General features: G+C 36.8%; 1 protein-coding gene across 23 annotated transcripts in view; it reads right to left on the reverse strand.

The window, feature by feature from the left end:
• Nucleotides 1-23,158, reverse strand: part of LMO7 (LIM domain 7) — a 133,348-nt gene that overhangs the window by 7,752 nt on the left and 102,438 nt on the right. For 15 of the 23 annotated variants that reach the window (XM_072353966.1, XM_072353956.1, XM_072353894.1 and 12 more), the window contains 13 exons: nt 22,636-22,959; nt 19,399-19,513; nt 14,317-14,478; nt 12,755-12,939; nt 12,056-12,116; nt 11,048-11,104; nt 9,095-9,120; nt 8,693-8,797; nt 6,680-6,772; nt 5,007-5,413; nt 2,906-2,971; nt 2,524-2,589; nt 659-711 (listed from right to left, as the gene is read on the reverse strand). In XM_072353966.1, the coding sequence (XP_072210067.1) occupies nt 659-711; nt 2,524-2,589; nt 2,906-2,971; nt 5,007-5,413; nt 6,680-6,772; nt 8,693-8,797; nt 9,095-9,120; nt 11,048-11,104; nt 12,056-12,116; nt 12,755-12,939; nt 14,317-14,478; nt 19,399-19,513; nt 22,636-22,959 (1,720 nt within the window). Of the gene's footprint in view, nt 1-658; nt 712-2,523; nt 2,590-2,905; nt 2,972-5,006; nt 5,414-6,679; nt 6,773-8,692; nt 8,798-9,094; nt 9,121-10,852; nt 10,895-11,047; nt 11,105-12,055; nt 12,117-12,754; nt 12,940-14,316; nt 14,479-19,398; nt 19,514-22,635; nt 22,960-23,158 lie in introns of all 23 variants that reach the window. The other 8 variants (XM_072353838.1, XM_072353876.1, XM_072353847.1 and 5 more) reach the window with 4 other exon arrangements.

Consider the following 23,158-nt stretch of genomic DNA (forward strand, 5'->3'; position numbering starts at 1 on the left):
GAAAGCAATGCTGTCCATTTACAGTATTCTCTCCATGGTACCATTTACTTTATGATTACGTTTACTAACCACGTTTTAGGCATACGTGTAGCTTTCAGAAAAATTCTGCTTTATAATACTTAGAAAGTCTTCTTCACTCTTTACTTTAGAAAAGCAGTAACAACTGACAGACAGATAAAGAAAGGCCACAACAAACTGCAGACCAAGAAACCGCAGAGCCACTATGACAGTATCAAGAGCTGATTTTCACCTGGGTTATTTCTAGGCTAACAGAAGTTAAAAATGGCAAACACGTGTTGAAAACATCAGTCAATAAAAAACCTGCACATACCAAGCTAAGTCAACATATAAGGAGCACAAGCATTTTTCAGTTGTATATAGAAACAATTAGTTCATCTTCTGCACAGTCAGTCATCTAAAACTTCATCTCTTTGCAATCATCACTACTTCATGACAGGAGTTAATCACATTTATCCTGTTGATGGTATGAATTTCCTCGTGTTTTTAGAGCTTCACTAAGTTGTACCGTAGTATAAATGTGAGTATAAATAATTCAGCTATGAAAAAGTACTTTGCTAATTAATTTTCTTAGGATAACTGCTCCTGATATACCAGTTTTAAAAATAGGTTTTAAAAATAATAGAAATTAAGTACTTACTATTTCTGTTTGCATTGAATTCATTCAGCTCTGAAGTTGACTTGGATTTATTCCTAAAGACACAGAAAATATTCACTCAGACAAGAAGGATAACGATCTTAGTGCAGACTGCAGATACATGGCGGCCCCTTTCTTTCAATGTCAAATGCTTGTAATAAAAACCAAACAGGTAGCAAACAAAAAACAAAGACTAATAGAATATTCAAGTGTCAAAAAAGGTGTCAGTAATGCACAACATAGGTAATCACATACTGAAAGTTGAAATCAAGTACTGAACATTCCCATTCTTCAGCTGAAAGGGTCTGGTCAATGTTCTTGCTTAAACAAAGCAAAAAGTCCCTTCCTTGTGGAAGCTCTCCAAAGACTACAGTCAAGAAGCAATAACTTTAAAAGCAGGTTCATAAATGATTCAACTTCATGAGTAACTTAAATCACACTTCAGCACACATCACTAGACTGTAAGCTAAATACCTCCTCAAACACTGCACTCAGATTCGCAGGAAATTTATTACTCACTGATTATGCCCAGCAGCATAATATTTTAATGAGTTTTAGCCAAGAGATGCCATTTTCCATATAGGAAGGCAAAGAGCAAAAAGGTGGGTTTCCAACTCTACACAGTATCTTCAGCAACATCTCTGTGCTGTATTAATCTCAAGTAATACATCCAGATTTCTTATTTAAAACACTTCAGAAAGGAACAGAAGTCATTTCTTGGTATACAGCTGAAAGCTGCTACTGCAGTGTGCTTATGAGTACAGCACTGGATGTGTAAAAATATACCGAACATCAAACATTTTGCTTCCCAAGGTTTTGATTGATTGTTCTATCTTGGGGACCAATGCAATGAATGCATATTGAGCAGGAGATCAAAAGAGTGGGTTGACCTTGCCTTGGTTGATTTTAAGCATTTGAGTGTCTTCCTTGTAATATACACAAGAGATAACTATCTAGTGGATGCAACTTCTGAAATCAGGTTTACAGATAAATTCATCATAGATTCCCTGTAAAATCTGGGGATGCTCTTTATGTAAAAAGGCATTTTACTCCAACAGTAAGAATTAACTAAATGCACAGCAGAGATGATCGTTCAATATTTTGAGATGTTATCAACAACAAAGGCTTGGCACAAATACTTTCTTAGGCTACTTCAGCATTCTCTAAATAACAGCCCAAAACTTGAAAGATAGAAGAAAAACTGTCTATTCAACAAGTCCAGGAAACCTGCAACAGTTAGTACATTCAGTGGAAACAAGTAGAAGAAAAAAAAACAAAACAAGGTACATTTAGCTGGTGGTACATTACTGCAATCCTAATAAATATGCTGCTGCTATCTGTCACATCCCTCCCTGTTTGCTGTCTCTAAGTTTCACAATCTTCATTGGGATGACTGCACCTTAATTTGTATAGCACAGTATGACACATCCAAGAAATTGTTTTCCAGCCAGGTAAGTCTAATACCACCCACATATTTACTTCCTTATAGTTCAGTTTCTCCCAGTAAAATCCTGACTGACAAACTCTTGTTTACAGCACAGCATGTAATTTGCCAAGAGTTTGGTTACTTGTTTCCTCAGTACAAAAACAGACCATAAAAACTGCAGCAGCTGCCACTGGCCAAAGTTGATTGGAAGTTTCAAGGATTTCTGACACAGAGAGCCTCACTCTGCCCTGCCCTGTGCAGCCTCACCTCCAGCACTGGGGGCAGGTTTGGGTACCACATGTAAGAAAGATACAGAACTATTAGAGAGTGTCCAAAGAGGGTCTATGAAGACAGTGAAGAGTGATCTTTATGAGTCCCGTCAACTCAGGATATTCTGTGATCCTATATTACCATCTATGCTGAACTTCAGTATTACACATACCTGTCAGAAAATGACTGACCAGGTCGCTCCTCGATAGTTTTGGAAGATTCATAGCGTTCATAATGCCTATAAAAAAAGATGCACTATCTTTATGTACAGCAAAAGATGTACATAGAACTATAAATATTTCCTGACAAAAATATTTCAAACAGATCCTTAGGAAAACAAACAAAAGCTTCCACAAAGGCAAACATCTAAGGAGCCTTAATTTCATCAGTCAGAAATACAACAAACAAAAGAAGCCAGAAAAAGAAAAGCTGTTAGAAAAACAGCCTGAAATTGCCTTTTTGTAAGCAATGAGTAGAAACTTCTACATGCCTAAGCACTTAAGACTTATTGCTGAAGATATTTCAACCAATATATTGATTGCATTTCTTCTCACCTGTCAATGAGAGGTTGGCCAGGTCGGCTCTCTGTTGTTTTAGATACTTCATAGCGTTCATAACGCCTAGAAGCAACAAGCAGAAAAAAGAAAATATATATTTTAAAAAACTTCAAAATTGAAATAATAGTACATATACAGAAAATACAAAGTTCAGATGTTAATCAAATGTGAAAACATGAGGGAGAAGATTATAAACAGAATAACACACTGAAAAATTATCACTATATGACAGTGATTATCTATTTCAAAGACAGAAGATAAGCTTTGTCCAAACACAGATGTTCTCCAAGAATCAGATGCATATTCCGGTAAATTTCATGGCTGCGGTCTGTAATCCATAGAGAAACATTTGCTAACTTCTACAGACAAAGCTCTTCCAGTTGCTTGTCCCCAGCCTCAATGCTCTGCTATCAGCTAAGTGTCAACTCAGCTCCTTGTAGCATCATGCTTTCACATAAAGTTATGCAGTATTTCAGATTTCAAGCCAAATCTCTGACTATCATTGTATCACAAACATTTAGTGCTAGTTACATTAAATTCCAGTTTGACTGAACATATTCCTTTACTACTAAGCACAGCCATTCTTGTTTTGCAATACACATCACTTTGCAGCAACCTCAGAAGTAATCACATCGCCTGGGAATGAAGCATATGTCAAGGATTTAGATATGCAGATAGCACAGCAGCTTCACAGGTTACTGCACAATGCCTTGGAATCTTGCAAATAGAGCAAGCTAAACTATAGAGATACCCTGGTGCAGATGCCAAGAATAACCAATTTAGCCATTGTAACAGCTATGCTTCTGCTTTGTTTAGCAATAGTAATTCACCATGAGCTAAAAAAACTCCAGATCTCACACTCTCCCCAGCAAATATGTGCAATTTTAAAATCATATTTTTCCACCTAAGATTTAACTTAATACCATATGTGTTATCTTCAGTCATCTCTTAGTTCTTGTACAAAAAAAAAGGGGAAAAATCCTCAAGGGAAACAGTCAAGATTGCTGTATGCAAGGCAGTAAGCTAAGTGCACAAGAAACAGGGAAAAGTTACTGCTTTAATCTTTCGGATATATTAATCTGCTGTGATGCCTGAAGCAGCAGTTGGAAAACTTCTATGCGAGAATTTGCATTTATAAAATTAATAAATAGTTTAAGCAAGCTGATGAACGTGGTGATGGAAGAAACATTTAAAACTCAAAGATAAATATGCCCAACACAATACAATACCTAAGCCAGTATTTGCTAACTCATACATGATGGTGCTTCTCATTGAGAAATTAGTACGCTGGCACATCTAAACTTTACTGTCACACTGTTGAACTAAAACGAAAGAGGAGTCTGTAAAGATCAGTCATGCCTTTGTTAGAAAAGAGTTAAGTTTATATTTCTTCTGAAAGCTCTGTTGAGCCATGGGCTCTCAATTTGCAGTCTTACACTGAAGATCTTACAAATCTTCATATGAAGTACTTCAGGTCATCTTTGATTTGGTGACAATTACTCTATCTGTATCTATTTGAAAATGAGCAGAAATGGGTTAATAAAGCTCTCCATTCAAGAGGGATGACTTCATCTCACACCTGATTCTTCTACCATCAGAAAGAAAGAACAGTGTTTTATTCAGCCTCAGCAGGATACTTTATGTAATGCAGTATCGTTTATAGCAATGAGCACTGGCAGTCAGGCTGCAGAATTTTAAGTTATCATCCATTAGATTCTAAATCTCTTCCCTCAGCTGAAATGCAAAAATGAATGTGCAATTATTTCTATACTATTAGAGCACAAAAGAAAACTGGCCGGCACAAGGTGAATAAGTGGTTTTCAACAAAAGGAACTAAGGAATGGCAGGGCTCAAATTATGCCAACTCAGTTACCCATAATTATGATCTTGCTTACAGAATGAGCACAGGATGACAAAACTGGGATAGCTTTACTATTTCACTGCTGAACTACAAGATGGTTAGGTTATCACGTAGTATCTTGCACTGATAAATTTACAATATGAACCTGCCATGAATGCACATATTCAAGACATGTACTCCATTTAAAAAGGTATTTCAACTTTTATGCAGAAAGGAGAGTTCATCCCAATTGCAGACCTTTGGTACTGAGATGTCTCCACTGACATTTCCTTCAGCCTTTCTGCTTGCTGCCTCTGCTCCTCCATCTCTGCCCGCCGCCTTTGCTCCTCCATCTCTGCCTGCCGCCTCTGCTCCTCCATCTCTGCCCGCCGTCTCTGCTCCTCAGCATACTGCTGTTCCCTCTCTTTACGTTGTCTCTCAAGCTCTAGTTCTTGGAGTTCCCTTTCTCGCTCAAAACGCAGGGCTGCTTCTTCCTCCTGAAGCCTCCTTTCTTCTTCCTTGGCCAGCAAGTGTGCTGCCAGCTCACTTCCTCCATCTCCTTCTGTTTCCTCAGGAGTACTCACTTCAGGGCTTGCCCTCCAGCTGGAGGCAGATGGAGCTCGTGTAGAGACTGAGATTGTGTTTGAGGTTATAACAGTTTGTTCCTGTGACAGATAAAAGAAATAACATTTTTAGGGGATGGAGCTCTGTGGTTTTGATCTTTTGTTTTGTTTTCATTTTTTTTCTTGTCTTTTTTTTTTTTTTTTTTTAATCAAATTGCTGAATAAGAAGAAATTATTTATTCAACATGGGAAGGCTGGTGTAAAAAGCATCCCAAATACTCTCAAATGTAAGAGACAGGGTGTGCTTTGGTTTCTTCTTGAATGTGTGCCTGCTGGCACATTCTCCTAATGCAAGAGCTTCATTCCATACAGCAGCCTTAGCAAGCATGGTGGGCAGTATGTCCACAAGTATGTGAAACATCCTGCTTTCTAAAACACTTGTGACATTCCATGCCATTCCATCTCCACTTACGTCCTCACCAAAAACAAACTCTTCATGATACCCAATTATTTTTTTATGATTTCTAAACTTGAGACCCACCCAAGACAGCCACTACAAGCATGTACCTGACCAATGTACTTCACAGCAATCATCATGTGGAGGAAAGCCCCAGCCTGCCATTCTCCTGTGATTAGAAAGTTAAGTATCTGACTTACCACTAACCTTTGTGTCAAACATGAAAAAGGTCTTTCAATGGTCAAAATAAGTTTTAACTGTAGAAAACAAATACTTTTTGCCAATTAAGGATTGGTTCATCCAAATTTTTAATGATTCTTTTTTTTTTTTTTAAATGAAATGTTTTACATTCTTGTACAGCAAAGTCTTTGAACAGCTCAAACAAGTTTCTTCAATATTGAAACCCTAAGCCTTAATTTAAAGTCTTGATGCTTATGACAAAGTGAACACAACTGATGTAGCCAGGGTCTATGTAGCAGTAGAGAGGAGGTATCACAGATACTTCCTGTGCTCAGCAAAAAACCTGTGCATGTTCTCATAAACAGCCAGAAAGTAGCTAGCAATAGAAACAACACATGTTCAAAGTTTTAAAATACATGATAGCCAAGCTGAAGTTGATTTGATATGTAAATTTTCCAGAGATAGAACAAGCTGAATGCCAGTGTTAGTTAGTTAACTAATCCATGATGAAAAATGTCAAATAAAACTAATTAGTTTCCTCTTTCCATTTTACTAATCTCTTTCTATAAAGTCATAGACAATCATTTTGGATTAGGAGCAATTATGTTCCAAAACAAGGCAATAAATGAAATAAGAAAATTATTATGTGTATGTTTACATCTCACCACTAGTAGGTTAAAAAGCCACAGTGAAACCAAACAATCAGAAGTGAAGCCATACTCACAGCTTACCTCATCTAGATATTTGGAGTTTTCTTTTTCTGCTTCTTGCTTAGCTCGTAGCCATTCTTCCCTCAGTTTTTCTTGTTCCCGTTTGTACTTCTCCTATTAGGTTAGATGAAGTTAAACACATAAATAAGGATTAAAATTAAAATATTCTACTCTTTATTTAATGAGTGTGGTATAAACACTTGCTTGAGCTCCTCTGGGACATTAGGTGAGCCACAAATGAATGACATTTTGGCTCAAATACAATCACAAAGAGTTCAGCCATCAATTTCAGAGAATCCAGGCTTCTTACATGACAAGTCTCATAACATCTGACCTCACATCTGCTGTATTCCCCTTTGCTACAGCTGATTTTTGTTCAGTTGGGAACTAAGCTATCTAAAGTATTTCTTGATTACAGAGTAATTATATTTAACTTGGAACTAGACAGAGTAATATGATAAATATAAAGCAATGACTAAGGGAAATATGAGGCAGTAATTTGGTTTCAGCAAGAACATTTGCCCTTCCAGAAAACTTATCTGAACAAAAGCCTACTTTGGGACCTCCAATTTTGTCCTATGACTGGTTTTAATATGAAATCAATGCAGTGTCTTAAGTCACTACTCAAGGTCCACAATAAACATTTTGTTGCTTTTGTCAACCACCACTTCAATCTTGGGTAATGTAAAATATGCAGTGATTGCATGTTTTGATTGCATTATGTTCCTTCTAAGATGCTGGAAATTAGCAAAGAAAGACTTCTTTTCTCTAGTCTTTAAATAAAGACATGGGACAGAGAAATAGCATATTGTGTGCCTCCGGTGGCGCAGTGGTATAAGTTGCTGCTTGCAACACCAGAGGCCTGGGTTTCGAATCCCCCCTGTGGCGTAAGTGGAAGAAATGCTGCTCTGCTACACAGAGGGCTCGAATCCCGGGAGTTGGACTCGATGATCTCTAAGGTCCCTTCCAACTCGCACGATACTGTGATACTGTGATACTCTGGCTAAATATAGCTTTTCAATTGCGAAAAAAAAGGAAACAAGGAGAAGGCAGAGGAATTAAACTGTTCTCAATAAAAGAGAAGCCAAGGTTTATACTCCTCAGAGGCACCTCTCCAGGTGTCAAATTGTGCACCCAAGCCATAACAGATATCACAAATATGTTTAGAAAGTCATGACCTCTGCCTCATGGAGTTGGAAAGCTGAAAGGCATGACAACAGCTGAAACATCCAAAAAGCAAGAGAACAGTTAAAATGTTTTTTCATCATGATTTACTGCTGAATGCCTAAATGCTATTTAAGATGGCTTGCACAGAGTAAATGAGATTCACTGATGCTTCTGCTAGCCAACAGACCTTACATACTTAATTTAATTTCCAGAGATACATCTTTCAGTAAAGACCTCAGCTCAGTGAAGCATAAGCCTACTCAATCCTGGAATGTGTGTTTTTTGTGTATCATCTTAAGATAGCAATCATTGCCCTTTCCTTCTGCAACACTTTCCTCCATCTCTGGTATCTGATTATCAAGGTGGATTTGCACTAGTCAATTAGTTCAGCTTCCCGAGGTCCTGGGAACCAAGCTGATTCCAACTGAGTAGCTGACTGCTTAACAATAGGATGCTAGCAGGCATCTAATCACAGCACTGTTTTACATTCAGAGATGAAGGCAGCCAATGTCTCAAATGGATGGCAAAACTCATCCTAGAGAATTTTCTTGCAAGAAAAAAAAAACTGTACATTCAAAAGTGATGACTTAGGTCTTTGCTCATCGTAAATTATTTTACCAGTGAGAGCACATCAGTCTCCTGATAACTGAGCACTTCTGGCTGTAGTGAATATACAGTCTAGGTTTGATTTTGTGAAACTTCCTAATGCATTTCCCTCTTTTTTCTTTCTGAAAAGTTACGTATGCGACTCTACAGTGCAGAAAGTGTAGCTCGAGGTCCTCTTCTGCCATCAGTAAGAGTCACAGAAGTCAAGATGAGTTTTCTTTTGTAATAGTTACCACACAAAGTCACAAAGATTAATATTACCTGCAGTAAACGATCCTGCTCCTTTTGCCATTTCTCCTGTCGTTTTCGTTCTTCTTCTTGATCCCAAACCCGACGACTTGGAGCACTAATGGATGGGACTGGGAGCTAATACAGCATGGAAATGAATTAATACTGTCTTACTACATGTCATCAACTCTCTACATTACAATTTAAAATGTGAAATAAAAGCCACTACAAGAAATACAGCTTCAGAGTGACAAGAACCTGATTCAGCCTCCTCAAAGAGACAGTAGGTAACCATTCTCTTACATATTAAAAGGTCTTGGTACTCTCTGATTTGACTGGAATTTTAAAGCAGTGTGGAAAAAACAATAGAAAGCAGAAAGCTTCTTGAAATAGAAGGATTATGTAGCTAAGTAGTAGTTTGTAAACAGTACTTACATCAGGCATTGCAGGCTCTGGGCCTCCTGTGGGATTTGGGAGTAGAAAGCAAAACAGAAAAAACAAAACAAAACAAAAAAAAAAACAAAACAGGAATTATTAGAACAATATTAACTACTTTAATACTTATCCCAGTGTAGGAAGTCAGAACTTTAGGAGTTTTTGCTTCTATAGTAAGACATGCTTGCATTTGACCCTACTTCACACTTATTAGAGCTTATTATCAGGTGCCTTCAGCTAATGTAGGTGAGTGTTCAAAGGCTTTACATGCTTACAAGGTGCCACTTGCAATTGTTTGGATTAGCAGTACCTCTCCCACTGTGGTAATACAGAAGTTCCTTGCTACAGCTTTTCTAGTATTATTGTAAAATCCTACTGTTTAGCATGCCTGGCTATAGCAGTTATTTGCCTAATACCCTTGGCATGACTTACAAGCATCTTCTATGCCACAAAGCTGTATTTTCCCTTTCCAACTGCCCTTCTTTTCTACTCTCCAAAGCACATGTGAATTTGCTGAACTCATCACCATTCATCTCAAACCTTACTGTACTTGAGGATATGACGCTTGGTCTTAGCTTGCGTCAAAATGATTACAAAAAAAAATAAAAATAAAAATAAAAAATAAAATAAAAATTAAAAATGTGCTGATATATTAAAAGTTGAGAAAAATGTGGAGAAGCACTAAGTTAGGAGAAATTCTTCTCCAAGTATCATTTTACAGAATTATTTTTGTTTGTTGTTATTATCCTTGTTATTTAGCTGTTCAAATTTCACTTGAAAAAAGCATAAATGCAACAAGCTGCAAAATTCTTAATTTAGGATACAAAATATCTTACCCCTGCTAGCTGATATGGGGCTTAAAAAGATAATTCTTTCATATCAGTATAATGTCAGAGAAATACAAAAATAAGCAAAACTGCACTGAGTGCATACTCTAGACACTTTTCATCCCCCTCAATCAGAAGTGAAATACTGCAAATATTGCTATAACATTCAAACACAATTTTCATAGCCAGCCTAAAAAAAAGCCACAAATGACCAACAACAGAATATCACCAGAATATCACCGTATCTAAGATACGGTAGAACAAACAGAATCACACAATCACAAACACAGGTATATGCTGCAGCACTTCACGTATCACTTCTCAAAAAATGAAAGCCATGATCACTGAGGCAAAGTCCTGGCTCCACTTAAATCTGTGACAAAATTCACACTGAACTTCCAGTGGGCCAGAATTTCACTTTCAGGCTACAATAAAACAGCAATGCATACATAGTCTGAAGACAGCATTAGGCATACATCAGTGGAAGTACGTGAGTTGTGACATGCAGAACACCAAAATGCAACCTACAAAACTAAAACTGAGTGCCTCATTTTTATTTATTTATTTATTTTATCTTCAAAAGCCAGAAGATTCATTTCAAAATTCATACTGGTCTTTCAAGATCTAGTGACTTCACCACATAGTGAGTGGCAAGTCGGTTACTGCTGTTTTCCACCAATTTTGAAGGATGTGCACAGCTTCAATTCCAAATAAACTCAAATTCAGAGTTAAGTATTTGGTTAACAGCTGTTTGAATTCTGCACAAAGCCTCTGCTAGAATGTTCAATATTATTCTGTTTTGTAGGTAGTAGCAAACCTGAACAGAGTGCAATCCCTCTTGCTCTTAACCCAGCGTATCAAAGAAATATGAACAACATATAAGAGATTAAAAAAAGCTATAAATATAAGAGAACACACAAAGACCCATTACCACAAAGGTAGACCCATGAATTGTAAGAATAACCTGATGACCCTGGGGAAAGAAGGGAAATGAATTATGTTGCTTCAAGATAACTGCAGCAAACAATGCTGAAGAGGCAGAGCACCCGGCACCAGAATGGTTAGGAAGAATGTGCAGCAGGAACAATTTCAGGAAAGTACATGAAATGTCAGCTCTTTGATTTACCTTGTTCAAAAAATTGTGACCGCCTTTTTAAGTTTTTCAAAGAAATAGGTTCAGATGCTATTTGAAAAATATAGAGAATACAAACAAATCAATGAGGTTTTGTTTTTCTTTCAAATGACCATCACCACTGGATAACAAACTGTTATTACACCTCCAGTCTACAGCCACGTCATTTAAAAAAGAAAAACAAGCCCCTGAAATAAAGAAAATCTAATCCTTCATGGCAATAAATACAGTGTTTAGTTGGTTACATCATACGCTGATTAGTATTTAATTTTAATATCTAACAATGTCCAACTATAACAATAATACATTTAAATGTCATCTGAAAGGCATCTCCAGAGGGCAAATGACCTTTTGGGGGGACTCTTGTAAATTACCATGCACATGCAAGATAAAATGAAAAATTAATTTCTGTTCCATTAGGAAGTTTACCTACCTGGTTTCTCTCACTGTCATCAGGCAGTATAATTGTTCATAGCATTATAACTAATTATTATTCATACCAGAACTATCAGTATCATTCTCCAGGAATAAAAGTAAACAACAACAACATAAAACAACAATAAAAATTACCACTGCCAACACCCTCACCCACCCCAAATCCTCATAAATGAAACAGAAAAAAAACACAATACTCATTTCACTCTATTCCAGGGCAGTGAAATAAATTGATACTTACATTGAAAGAGGCTTCACATGATGCAGTAGCTATTGTAACAAATTCTGTGTCTTCTCTTGCTTTTTCATCCTTACCCCCACTACAGCAAGTTTACAACAACTAATTCTGAGACAGAGTATCTGTCACTTCCTTCTTGTCAGGTCTTCAACTACTCAGCATATTGTGGAAGCAAGTTACACCCAGTTTGGGTGCAATTAGATCTCTGTGATACTTTCATTTCATTAAGGTCTCACTTAAGCCACCAAAGCTTGTGATGATTACAGGTTTAGTATCTGTGCTTCCTCCAGACCCATACAATTAGAACATGAAAAGCAATGGTAGTTTACCTCTTTGTTCGTTAGATCCAAGATCTCCTTGCATGCCGTTTATCAATTTTGTTTCTGTACCCTGAAAAAACAAAAACCGGAGCTCAAGTTTATTAGATTTCTGGAGGTTGATTCAATTAAACAGTGCCCCAATAGGAGCTGTGTATCTTGAAACACTTCAGAATATAAAAACTTCAACAGAAGAATACAAAACTGAAAATTCCTGAGTAGATTATATGATAAAATGATTCCAGGCTTTTGCGGGAATCAATGGCCAGCTGTGAACTGGTAGATGACATCACAAGAAAGCGCGAGAAGCCAAAATCTTCCATTTCAGCTGATCCATAGGCAAGCTGGGAGTTATTTCCCAGTAATTTGAAAGCAGATACTTGCTGTTCCTCTGAACTGCAACATTCATTTACACTAACAACTGAGGTAATATGATTTTCTAAAGAATAAATAGTCTGTATCTTTTATTTGAAATATATACTCTTCGAATATTTTAATGCTTTTCATAAATTCATGTACAGAGTAGAAAATTCTCAGAGCATCTTAATATTGTATTTGCAAAAACCTGCATGTTCCTTAGAATTAGCAATGCACATTAAGAATAAGATTTCTAAGGTCTTTTCTTCTTTTCCGTTCTCCTTTACCTTAAGGCAATCAGTTTTCACTTATTTCTTTCCACCAAATCCCCAAACTGTTCAAAAACACACTCACAGAACTTTGAAGACTGCTGGAGAATTCTCTTTTTGTTGATATGGATGAGACACTTGAAACGCGTTCTCCAGAAGTTGCATCAATCCATTTATTATCAGATGTACCTATAATGTTGGTACCCATACTGGTGAGATTGAGGATTTTATGCCTTACATGTGGCAGGGAAGGCTGGTCTTTGCCCCAGTCTTTAGATATGTGGAGATCAAGAAATTAACACAGACAGTAATGTCAAAGAACAGAACAAGAGTTAGCGAAAACACATTAAAATTACATAGGAAACACATAAAAAAAAAAAAAAAAAGAGGGAAAGACACAAATCAGGTGGAATTTGTGGAGACAGGACAATGGGCATTTATCAGAAGACCGCCTTCCCCAAAAATACATTTGTTAGTCAGAAGCCATGTAAGAGTTCACCAAATATTCTGCTAACTATAGCAGACTCAACAGACTATAGCAGTTCAACATTAGAGAGTAATTAGTATTCATTGAAAACTATTTCATCAGCATTAGTAAGGACCAAGAAAACTCTTCCAACTTTACTCACACAAGGTACAGTTTCAATCATACACTATCCAGTGAAGTGTCATTTTCATGTCCAAGCTACTCAGGAAACACACAGGGCAAAAAAATAAAAAGGTAGTCTAAACTAGAAAAACTGATGAATGTAAGGAACAAAATAACCAAAAACCACGATCTTCATTTAGTGCGCATTACACCACCTCCCCCAAGTCCCCTCCCCATCCCCTAAATTTTATTGTTAGCTATTCTGCAACAGTTTCACTCTTAATTTATGCTATTTGGCAGTACTCATCTTTTCCCTGCCTCACTGTTTTTTTTTTCCCCCCTTACTCAGTAAATTATTCTACTTGACTTCCCACTGAAGTAATGTTTTGACATTATACTTTCAATTCAATCACTGGTCACATTTCCAACTCTTGATCAAATTCACAGTAAGCTTGAAGAGCTAAACAAGTTTCAGCCAGGATGGAAGACTGAATGGGTACTACCATTCTGGAGAGATTACAGCATCACAATGTTTGGGTCAACTGTCAAAACAACAGCCCAGAGGAGCTGTATAACTACAGCGTCATATATCAGCAGAATCCCTCCCTGAAGAAAACAGGAAAGATCCTCCTTCACTGAAGAAAGGAGGAACTGAAGACTGAGGGACAGGGGCTTTAAAAATTATTTTCTAGAGACTAATCCCCTCATCATTTTTGTAGTATGGCAGAAAAAAATAAAATAGCATATTCCCTTGTGTGTTGGTGACACATCTTATTTATTTATTAACTGCACCTCCTCTTAGAAACAGGTCAGAGCACCAGACAGAGGTCAGTAAATTCAATGTTTAGTAGATTTGCTTGCCAAAACATTTCCAATGCACAAGCAGTTAAAAAAAAGCCAAGTTGTGTTAAAATGCAACAGACACACCAGCAAACTACTTAGCTCAGATAGCTATTACTACTGTAAGGGTAATAAGGAGACTCAGCTGTCAGGTACAGCAGAGACAAAGCTTATTTGCCTTACAGAGCATACTGTACCTGCCCTATGAAACAACTCACCATTCTTTCCATATCGTCTAACATCCATGACCAGGTTTCCAGTTTCTAGTGCTCTGGTGATGGCTTCTTCCCACTGACTACTGTCCATTTGTGAAACCTTTGTGCCATTGATAGCAATGATCTCATCATCTACCTGCAGCTGACAAAGTGCTGCAGGGCTATCTGATGAAAACAGAAGAAAAAAAAATCATTTCCAATCACAGTTATTTTTTAAACACAGTTATGACGGGGAGAAAAAAAGTAACTCAGTAAAAGAAATGCTTATCAGCGGGTATTCAGAAAGTCTAAGGAAAATCTGATCTCACTGTGAGTATAAGGTCAGTAAAGTCAGCTGATATTAATGTAGTGTTGAAATCTGATACATAAATATGAAGAACTTTCTGGGTCAGTAAGCATTCATGTTCTGGCTATCTCATTTAACAAATTGTTTTCAGATAGCCCACTCCTGTCTCAACCTTTATAACCTGGGATAGTAACAGAGAGAGGCAGCAGGCAGCACTACAGTTTCCATAGCAGAAATTTGCTGAAATTCAGCTTATGTTTCGATAATCCTCTTATTTGCCCCCCAAAAAACAGACTCCATTCTGTTAGCTTTCTTATTTTCTTACTTACATTTTCTGGGCTTGATTGACAAGAATGTGCTGCTATACTGTGTTGCTAAAATAGCTTTTTTAGCACTGAATTGACTGACAATGAGACTCACTCAAGATATTGCTGGGTGCTGTCCAATTAGAATTCTCTGGATTGTATTTATTTTGCCAGTGTGTACAAGCCAATTACAAATTTTATTGCAACTTGGACTTTGAATTTTACTGATATTTTGCAAGACAGGATGCACTTTATACTCTTTTTCACCTATTTCTACGAGTTGGCAAGTAATCTAGCTTAAGGACACAGTGCATACAAAAGCAGTTAATAAACCTTCTCTTTTTTTTTTTTTTTTTCTTTCTTTCAATAATTCAGAAAACAGGCGAGTTGAGAAACAGCCTTCCTGAAGTACAAATTTATGAATTATACTGAACAGTGAATGGTTCTTCCATTGAGAATAATTCCCCTAGCAGAAGAAATGTGGATTACACAACTAAAGCATTTTCCAGATTAAGTAGAGAAATGCACACATACTATTCAATATACACCAAGAACAATGCTATATTATGTTACCAGAAAGAAAGGTGGGCAAACATGACAAAAATTTAGACACCATATGCTTTATTCTAACCTTCTTCTGACTCACTAGGAAAATGCTGTTTGAAGTCTGGATCATCCACTGAGGATCCAGATAGCTTTAATTTTCCTACCACCCAAGTAAATTATGAAACATAGCTTTCCTTCATTTCATATTAGTAAACTAAGCGATGATCCTTTATAGTACACAAAAAACAATAGCATTAACTACTGTGTTGAAAGAACACAGCTCCGTATTCTATATTTTATATTCTTCAAGTGTGGACTGATACTCCATTAGCAGCTATCAGCAAAATGCTCAAAATGCACTAATTATTTTAAGCATTCTAGGAGAAAAAGTAGTTTTCTTTTGGAGAAAGAGAGCATGGGGAGTAGTTTGGGGGAAAAATAAAAATCACATCCCTTTAGAGAAAAGATGTTTACAAATTAATAGCTTTAAAGGTCCAAGTGAAGGCGATTTTAAAGACACTTCTGTAGATACTGCCACTTTCAGTGATGCTTAATAAACATTTGGAATTATGACTTGTGTCAGAATTTTAGACAGCTAGTACCACACAGTTTGAAAATATATATGAAATTTCATGCTCAAAGTATATGGAATGCTTCAGGCACAGAACTGCTTTGTGGCAGAATAAGTGCTTGGAGCCAAAAAAAAGGTGACCATTTAACTCAAATAGGTCAGCTGTGATGAGACCCCCAGAGGTGAGAAAAGTATGCCTGGGCTATAAATGGAGGCTTTCAGAAAATATTCACATTTCCTCCCACATCACCAGAAAAAGTATATCCAAACTTAGAATACACAGGTATACTTAGCATAGTTAGGACAAATTACACTGCTTTTTTTTTTTTTTTTTTTTTTTTTTTGCATGTAATTTAGCCAGCTACTATTCCCACACTGCCTTCATGATCTGTGAATGAAAGGGCTCCTCAGGAGTGCAAAGCCATAAAGAAAGGAGTGCACCCATACTGGGCTCCTGCTCTATTTGCCATCTAGAGAAGCCTATAGATACTGGTTGGCTATTCAGGTGCCTAAAGCTATACGATACCAACTGCCTTCCTCTGTCCAACTATAGTAATATCAGCACTGTACAGCTGCTTTAAATCAATTTCCCTGAAAGCAGATTCATCTTACTAACCTTACTCATGTTAAAAAAATAAATAAATAAAAATAATAATATCCACAAATACTAAATACACATCATTTTCCACACATACTTATTTGTCTCTAACTTATTCCCAGCTGTTGGTACTACTACAGAGAAATGCCAACTCATATTCTCATATATGCAAGAATATGTAGGAAGCAGAGCAAATTTACTTCATCTTACGTGCCAGTGAGTGTTTAATGCAATCTCAAAAAACAATAGGAAATAGGGTGTGTTAAAGTGAAAGACCTGGAATAATAAAGATTACATGACAGAGGGCAAGCTAACAGAACATCAAGATTTAATGACTTTCTAGGGTTTCCTGTTTGTGTAATCTTTAGAATAAAGGCTGAAAATCTCTGTAAAAAACAACCAATCTTTTATATGTAAGTAAACGTGTCTGACTGGAACATGTTACAAATTTAACTCTTAATAAAAGTTTTCTGAGAAAATATATAGGAAGTTCACAGAATCACAGAATTATAGGGGTTGGAAGGGACCTCTAGAGATCATCGAGTCCAACCCCCCTGCCAAAGCAGGCTCCCTACACCATGTCGCACAGGTAGGCGTCCAGGCGGGTCTTGAATATCTCCAGAGAAGGAGACTCCACCACCCCCCTGGGCAGCCTGTTCCAGTGCTCCGTCACCCTCACCGTAAAGAAGTTCTTGCGCACATTCGTGCGGAACTTCCTATGCTGGAGTTTCAGCCCATTGCCCCTAGTCCTGTCCCCACGCACTACTGAAAAGAGACCAGCCTCGTAAAGTGAAAATTAAAGTTAATTTCACTTGCTAAGTAGTTTTCTTAACAATTACTTGAAGGAAAAGCTTATGTTGAATGCAGAGTCATTATAAGCAATAAAATAAGTGTAGTTTATCACCAAAAGAAAATCATTTGTCTAGTTAGGATAACAAGTACATTAAAATAACAAGAGGAAGCTTTCCCTGAAGTTATTTCTGTGCTTATATAAAAGGTGATAAGGAGCAGCTGGAAAGCACTTGTAGGTCTAAATCACACTTGCTGAATCTGGGTGTCTTTAACAACAAAATAACCAGATCTGTGAATGACAACATAATGGTGAATGTCATCCACCTTGACTTTAACGCAGTCTGTGACATGAGACATGGTATCCTGGTAACAAAGTTGGGACATTACAGTTTATAGGACAGAACAACCAGATGAGTGATGGTACAGAGAACCTAAGCAGTTTTCATCCTCTGAGAATTTCAAACCTAATTCGGTAAGGCCCTGGACCATGGCCTGAATTCAATTTTGATATTTTTTTTGAGCAGGAGATTGCTCTAAGTAGTCTCCCAAGGTGTCCCCTTCCAACCAGAAATATTCTATAATTTATCCTTAGAAACAGAAAACACAATGTTCAGGAGCCCTCAGATGAAGTACATCTTACTCAATGATCTGTCCATCTCTTTCATCTTTCATTCCTTTAAGCAAAGACTCACAATGTTGTACTGCTTAAGGATACAATATTAGTCAACTATTGAGATTAAAAAAATGCTATAGATGAAATTATGAAGGAGATGCAGTCCATTAAAATTTCCCTATTTAATCTATATAGTTTTCAACCTTCCTTGAGAGAATGGTAATACAGCATAAGCCAGGTAACAGTGTCAAGGCCTTCATCTTCCCCTTGCCTACAGATCCAAGAAATAGAGCTTGTTTAGAGCTTTGTGAATGACAAGCAGGAACATTCAGTACCCCCAGGTTTCTCATTTACAGCTTGCAGTGAATATAAACAGTCCTTTCCTCCCAGCAACAAAACTAAAACACAATCCTAGCAGCAGGAAAAGCAAATGGAGAATTATTCCTCATACAAAGCAATTATTAACAGATAAAATCTTCACAAGTGCCCTGCTATAATGAGGAGAGGTCAGTAAGATGACTTTAAAATGAAAATCAAGGGTGTTTAGTAAATACAGTTAAATTACACATTTTCTACATCGGAAAGCATAACAAGGGTTAAATGAATGGGAAATTGCCAGTTATTTCACTTTTCTCAAGATGAACGATTGACATAAAGAAGGGTACAATTAATTATTGCCTAAGTATTACTAACAATGTTAAAGATCACTGTTCAGAAAGAAAAAAGAAAAAAAAAATGATTTTGTTGTAGTTTTGTTTGTTTTGTTCTTAAGAAAACCAAACTTTTCCTTATCAGGAACCTTAAAAATAATAATAAATTGTTACATATGCTTCACTTCACACACACACACGCACACACACGCACACGCACACACACACACACACACACAAAAACCCCAAACAACTCCTTTCTGTCAATATTAGTACATGCACACGCACGCACACACACGAAAACACCCACATTGGAAATCAATTTAGAAGTTGCAACAACCCAAAAATATTAGCTGTCTCCAAAATCCAATGTGGCTAAGAGAGGTAAAATTAAAATAAAAAGATTAACTTCCAGCCAAGTTACAATTCAACTGTTTTACAAATACTCACAGAGGAAATCTTAAAATTAACGTGAAAGGAGCCATTTATACCTTTTCCATGTCATAAAAACATTCTTGATTGGGAAAATGCCTTTTAATATTCTGACTTAAATCCATTTCAAGAGATGAGGGCTGACCAAAATAAATTAGTAAACAAAATACTAACTTTTCAGTTGTCTACCTGAGGTTTTTGAAACAGTTGTAGCACACAGTAAGTACATAGTTCAGAAGCCTTTACAAATGAAATACAAGAATGAAGCTTGTACAGTTAAACAGACATTTACCTTCTTCAACTGTCTGTACTAAGGCCCCTGAGGAAGTCCAATTTGTTGTAAACCCAAAGTTGTGACTGTAGCCAGGTCTCTGGTTCATACTGATTCTCAATTCACTGTACTGTTCCTGAAAAATAAAACATGACACTACAGTATCTGGTATCACAGGAATCTAAATGAGGGAAAGTTTATCCACCAAATAAGTAAGGCGACTCACAATGTGCACTTTAATCATCTATTATTAGCATCACTGACAAAGGAAACAGCATTGAACTCTGTTAACTAACTAGTTTGTTTTTTATTCAAATGGGTCTTTTCAGTTTTCCTTTATATTATGTGTACACTTACTATAAACTTGCCATACACTTCTCATTTCAAGTGCTCCATAAAATGATGCTACAAAACACTTTGAAATTTGAGCAAATTAAAACATTTAAATGGGTCTCTATGGACCACCTTGTAAATTTGTGAAATTCACTGCCCCCTGACAGATCACCAGTAAAATAGGAGTATGGAAAAACAAACAAACTCTTCTTATTTCTTCTTGCATATACTACAGAAACCATCATCATTTTCCTCTAGGCTCATTGTTGCAGCTAAATTTACTTGGATGAACAATCTACTTTTTAATTTTGTGCCAGATGCTATTTGTTACCCATAGACTTGTCATGGAGGACTTAGTAATCCAAAAGTTAGCTAAAATCCAGTTGCTCCCAATTAAGTGGAATTTCAAGATGCTTTCAGAACCAGAATGAAACCTGGCATTTACATTTTGAACTACAGAAATGTTTAACTTGGAATATATTTTGGAATACTTGCTTATAGTCTCACAATGTATTATGAACATGCGGTGCATACATTAACATTTTAATGTGAATTCATTAAAAAACAATTAAAGTACCCAAATGCATGCTATTCACTTCATTAAAATGAAACAGATACTGCTATAAAGGGAAAAAATATTTTAGACTTCTGTCAAACACAATATATATATATTCCAGTAACACATACACTAAGAAGACCCCCTACATGCTTATACATGTACATCTACATTTTAGTCGCGTAGTGAACTAATCCTCTAAAAGGATGGGATTCATTTTCTCCAACTGCAAATATTTATAAGTTTAAGTCCCTACTCCATTACCCAAGGCATCTCCATTGGTCAAAGGACAAAGAGGGCACCTGGAGTCTCAGGAGAGAAAGCAGCCAGAGGAGGCTGTTAAAGTACTCAAGCAGAAGACAGCAGTATTTCAAGGCAATAAACCTGAGGTTTATCCATGCATTACAGGTAAATTCATGCCAAAACACCCCTCATCACAACCCAGGGTTGAAACTATCAAGTCATCGAATCACAGAATGGCTTGGGTTGAAAAAGACCACAAAGACCATCAAGTTTCAACCCCCTGCTATGTGCAGGGTCACCAACCACCAGACTAGGTTGCCCAGAGCCACATCCAGCCTGGCCTTGAATGCCTCCAGGGATGGGGCATCCAATGGTTGCACCTCCTTGGGCAACCTGCTGTAGTGTGTCACCACCTTCTGAGTGAAAAACTCCCTCCTAATATCTAACCTAAGCCTCCCCTGTCTCAGTTTAAAACCACTCCCCCTTGTCCTATCACAAACAGCTCCTAGCTTGCAAAAGCTTCCACACAGAAATAGACATTGTGTTTTTGCTATTCGTATCGACTTCTTAAGCAAGTAACACCACACATTCATGGGTATGCTACAGATAGGTTAGCACACTGGGCTGGAGCATGTAGAAAGTTTCTGAATTTGAGTGTGTTCCTAGAAATTACAATCAGAAATTACAATGTTCTTTTTATTTCCATCACCCCAACAAAGCCTTTTCAAACCTACCTTGTTGGAGGAGTAATGCGACTTTGCATCCTGAGCTTCATAATTTGGACAGGTCATCTCCAAAACACTTAGCACTCTACAAACCTGGTGTTACTGCCCTGATGCCTAGTGAACTGTATCATTTGCTCACCTCTTGCAATGATTTACAAACATGCCAAACAAAGCTTGCATTCCTTAAGTTACAGCTTGTTTGAAGCACAACACAAGCAGCTTTTTTTTCTTTTTCTTTTTTTGTTAAACACATTTACAGGCAGGACATTTTATATCTTTTTAACCAATAGCAGAGGAAAATAAAAATAATGTAGTACAATTTAGTCTCATCTGAAGTGATGAAAAGAATCTATATCTAAGCTATGCTTTCACTGATTAAAAATGAAGTTGCTCTGCCTGTTTTTACTGCAATTAAAAACAAACAAACAAAAAACCAATCACAATCTCTTTCCTCATTTGTAAATCACAGTTTCAGAAAAGTATAACTTCATTGCACTATTAAAGCATTCCTTTTTCCACAGGTGATTGAAAGGGGTGATTCAAAATGACTGAATGTACAAGAAGATGGCGTGGGAAGTAATTTCAGTGATCAGCATCCAAGGTTTTATGATCTCCACTAAAGCTACTGACAATTCACTTGTACAGCAACATCAGGAATATAAGGAACTCATCTTTCATTTGTCATTGGGTGTAAATTACATCAATACGGATTGCAGAAAGGTGGTGACAATTAAAGCTATTCCTGTTTATTTTCCAGGGTGAAATATGAGATCACTAGAAGTAGCATTGATATATATACACCAAAGCACTGAAAGAACCAGCTCCTGGATAAGCGTGTACAAAAGGTGGTGATTTCTGTTTAAATTCAGCGTGAATACCAATTAGAATAATTTTAAGTATACGACTGCAAAAACAAAAAAAGGCTCAAGTCACAACTAATAGTAAAAATAAATAAATAATAATAACATTGTGAGATTAATGTTTAAGGCTAGCTTTTGAAAAGCTGATCTTTATTTTTCCACCACCAGTTCGCTTAAAAGTGCAAATGAATGCTACAGCAGCTTAGACCATTCACCTAATTGACATACCTCATTGCGAGCACAATTAGCTAATTGGGAAAATGCCAGAAATCTCACAGGTATCAAACCAAATGTTTAGAATAACTGCTTTTACTTCTAATTTTATTTCTAAATAAAAGTATTGGACAGGTAAAAAGTAGGAAAAGAGTTCAAGAGAAGAACTAATTATGTGTTCTTCCCAAATTCTCTTTCTCATGAAAGAAATCAAATGGAATATTTTCTTCCCACTAAGGAATATTTTCATGAGATATAATTTATTTATTTAAACTCTGCTGCAGCATTCAGTTACACAAGTGATTGATTAAATGATTTCCACACTTACCAAGGATTTTGAATCGTCATGTTCTGACAGACTCGCATTTTCTGCAGAAGATGCAAGTGAAAAAGAATCAGGACGAGAACAATATTCTGGTTTAAGAATACTATCTCCAGCATCTTGGTCTTGTGATTTTACAGGTAACGACAAACTAGGAGTAGGTGCTGACTTAACACTTTCTTTTTCCTCTTCTTCCTCCTCACCTCTCCTTCTGAGTACACTGGTGGAGAGAGAGTATGTAGAGTCTGGTAGTGAAAACATGCTGCTGCTTAAAGTTTGAGTTCCTTTAGCTTTATCCACTTCTCCATTGTATTTCTGAGCATCATCCATCTAGAACAAAAATGACAGTTTGGTAAAAATAGTTTTTAAAAGTCCTTAATATTTCAGCAGTCAGTATTTAACAAAATGCTCCTCTCCCCTTCATGCAGCTTCTAGTCACTACACGCAGTAATGTACCCACTACTAATTACCCACATTTTAAATAATAATTTAATAACATCAGAACAATTTCTGTGTCTCAGTGCTTTAC

The sequence above is a fragment of the Excalfactoria chinensis genome, chromosome 1 (assembly GCF_039878825.1).
Source record: "Excalfactoria chinensis isolate bCotChi1 chromosome 1, bCotChi1.hap2, whole genome shotgun sequence".
Lineage (NCBI taxonomy): Eukaryota > Metazoa > Chordata > Aves > Galliformes > Phasianidae > Excalfactoria > Excalfactoria chinensis.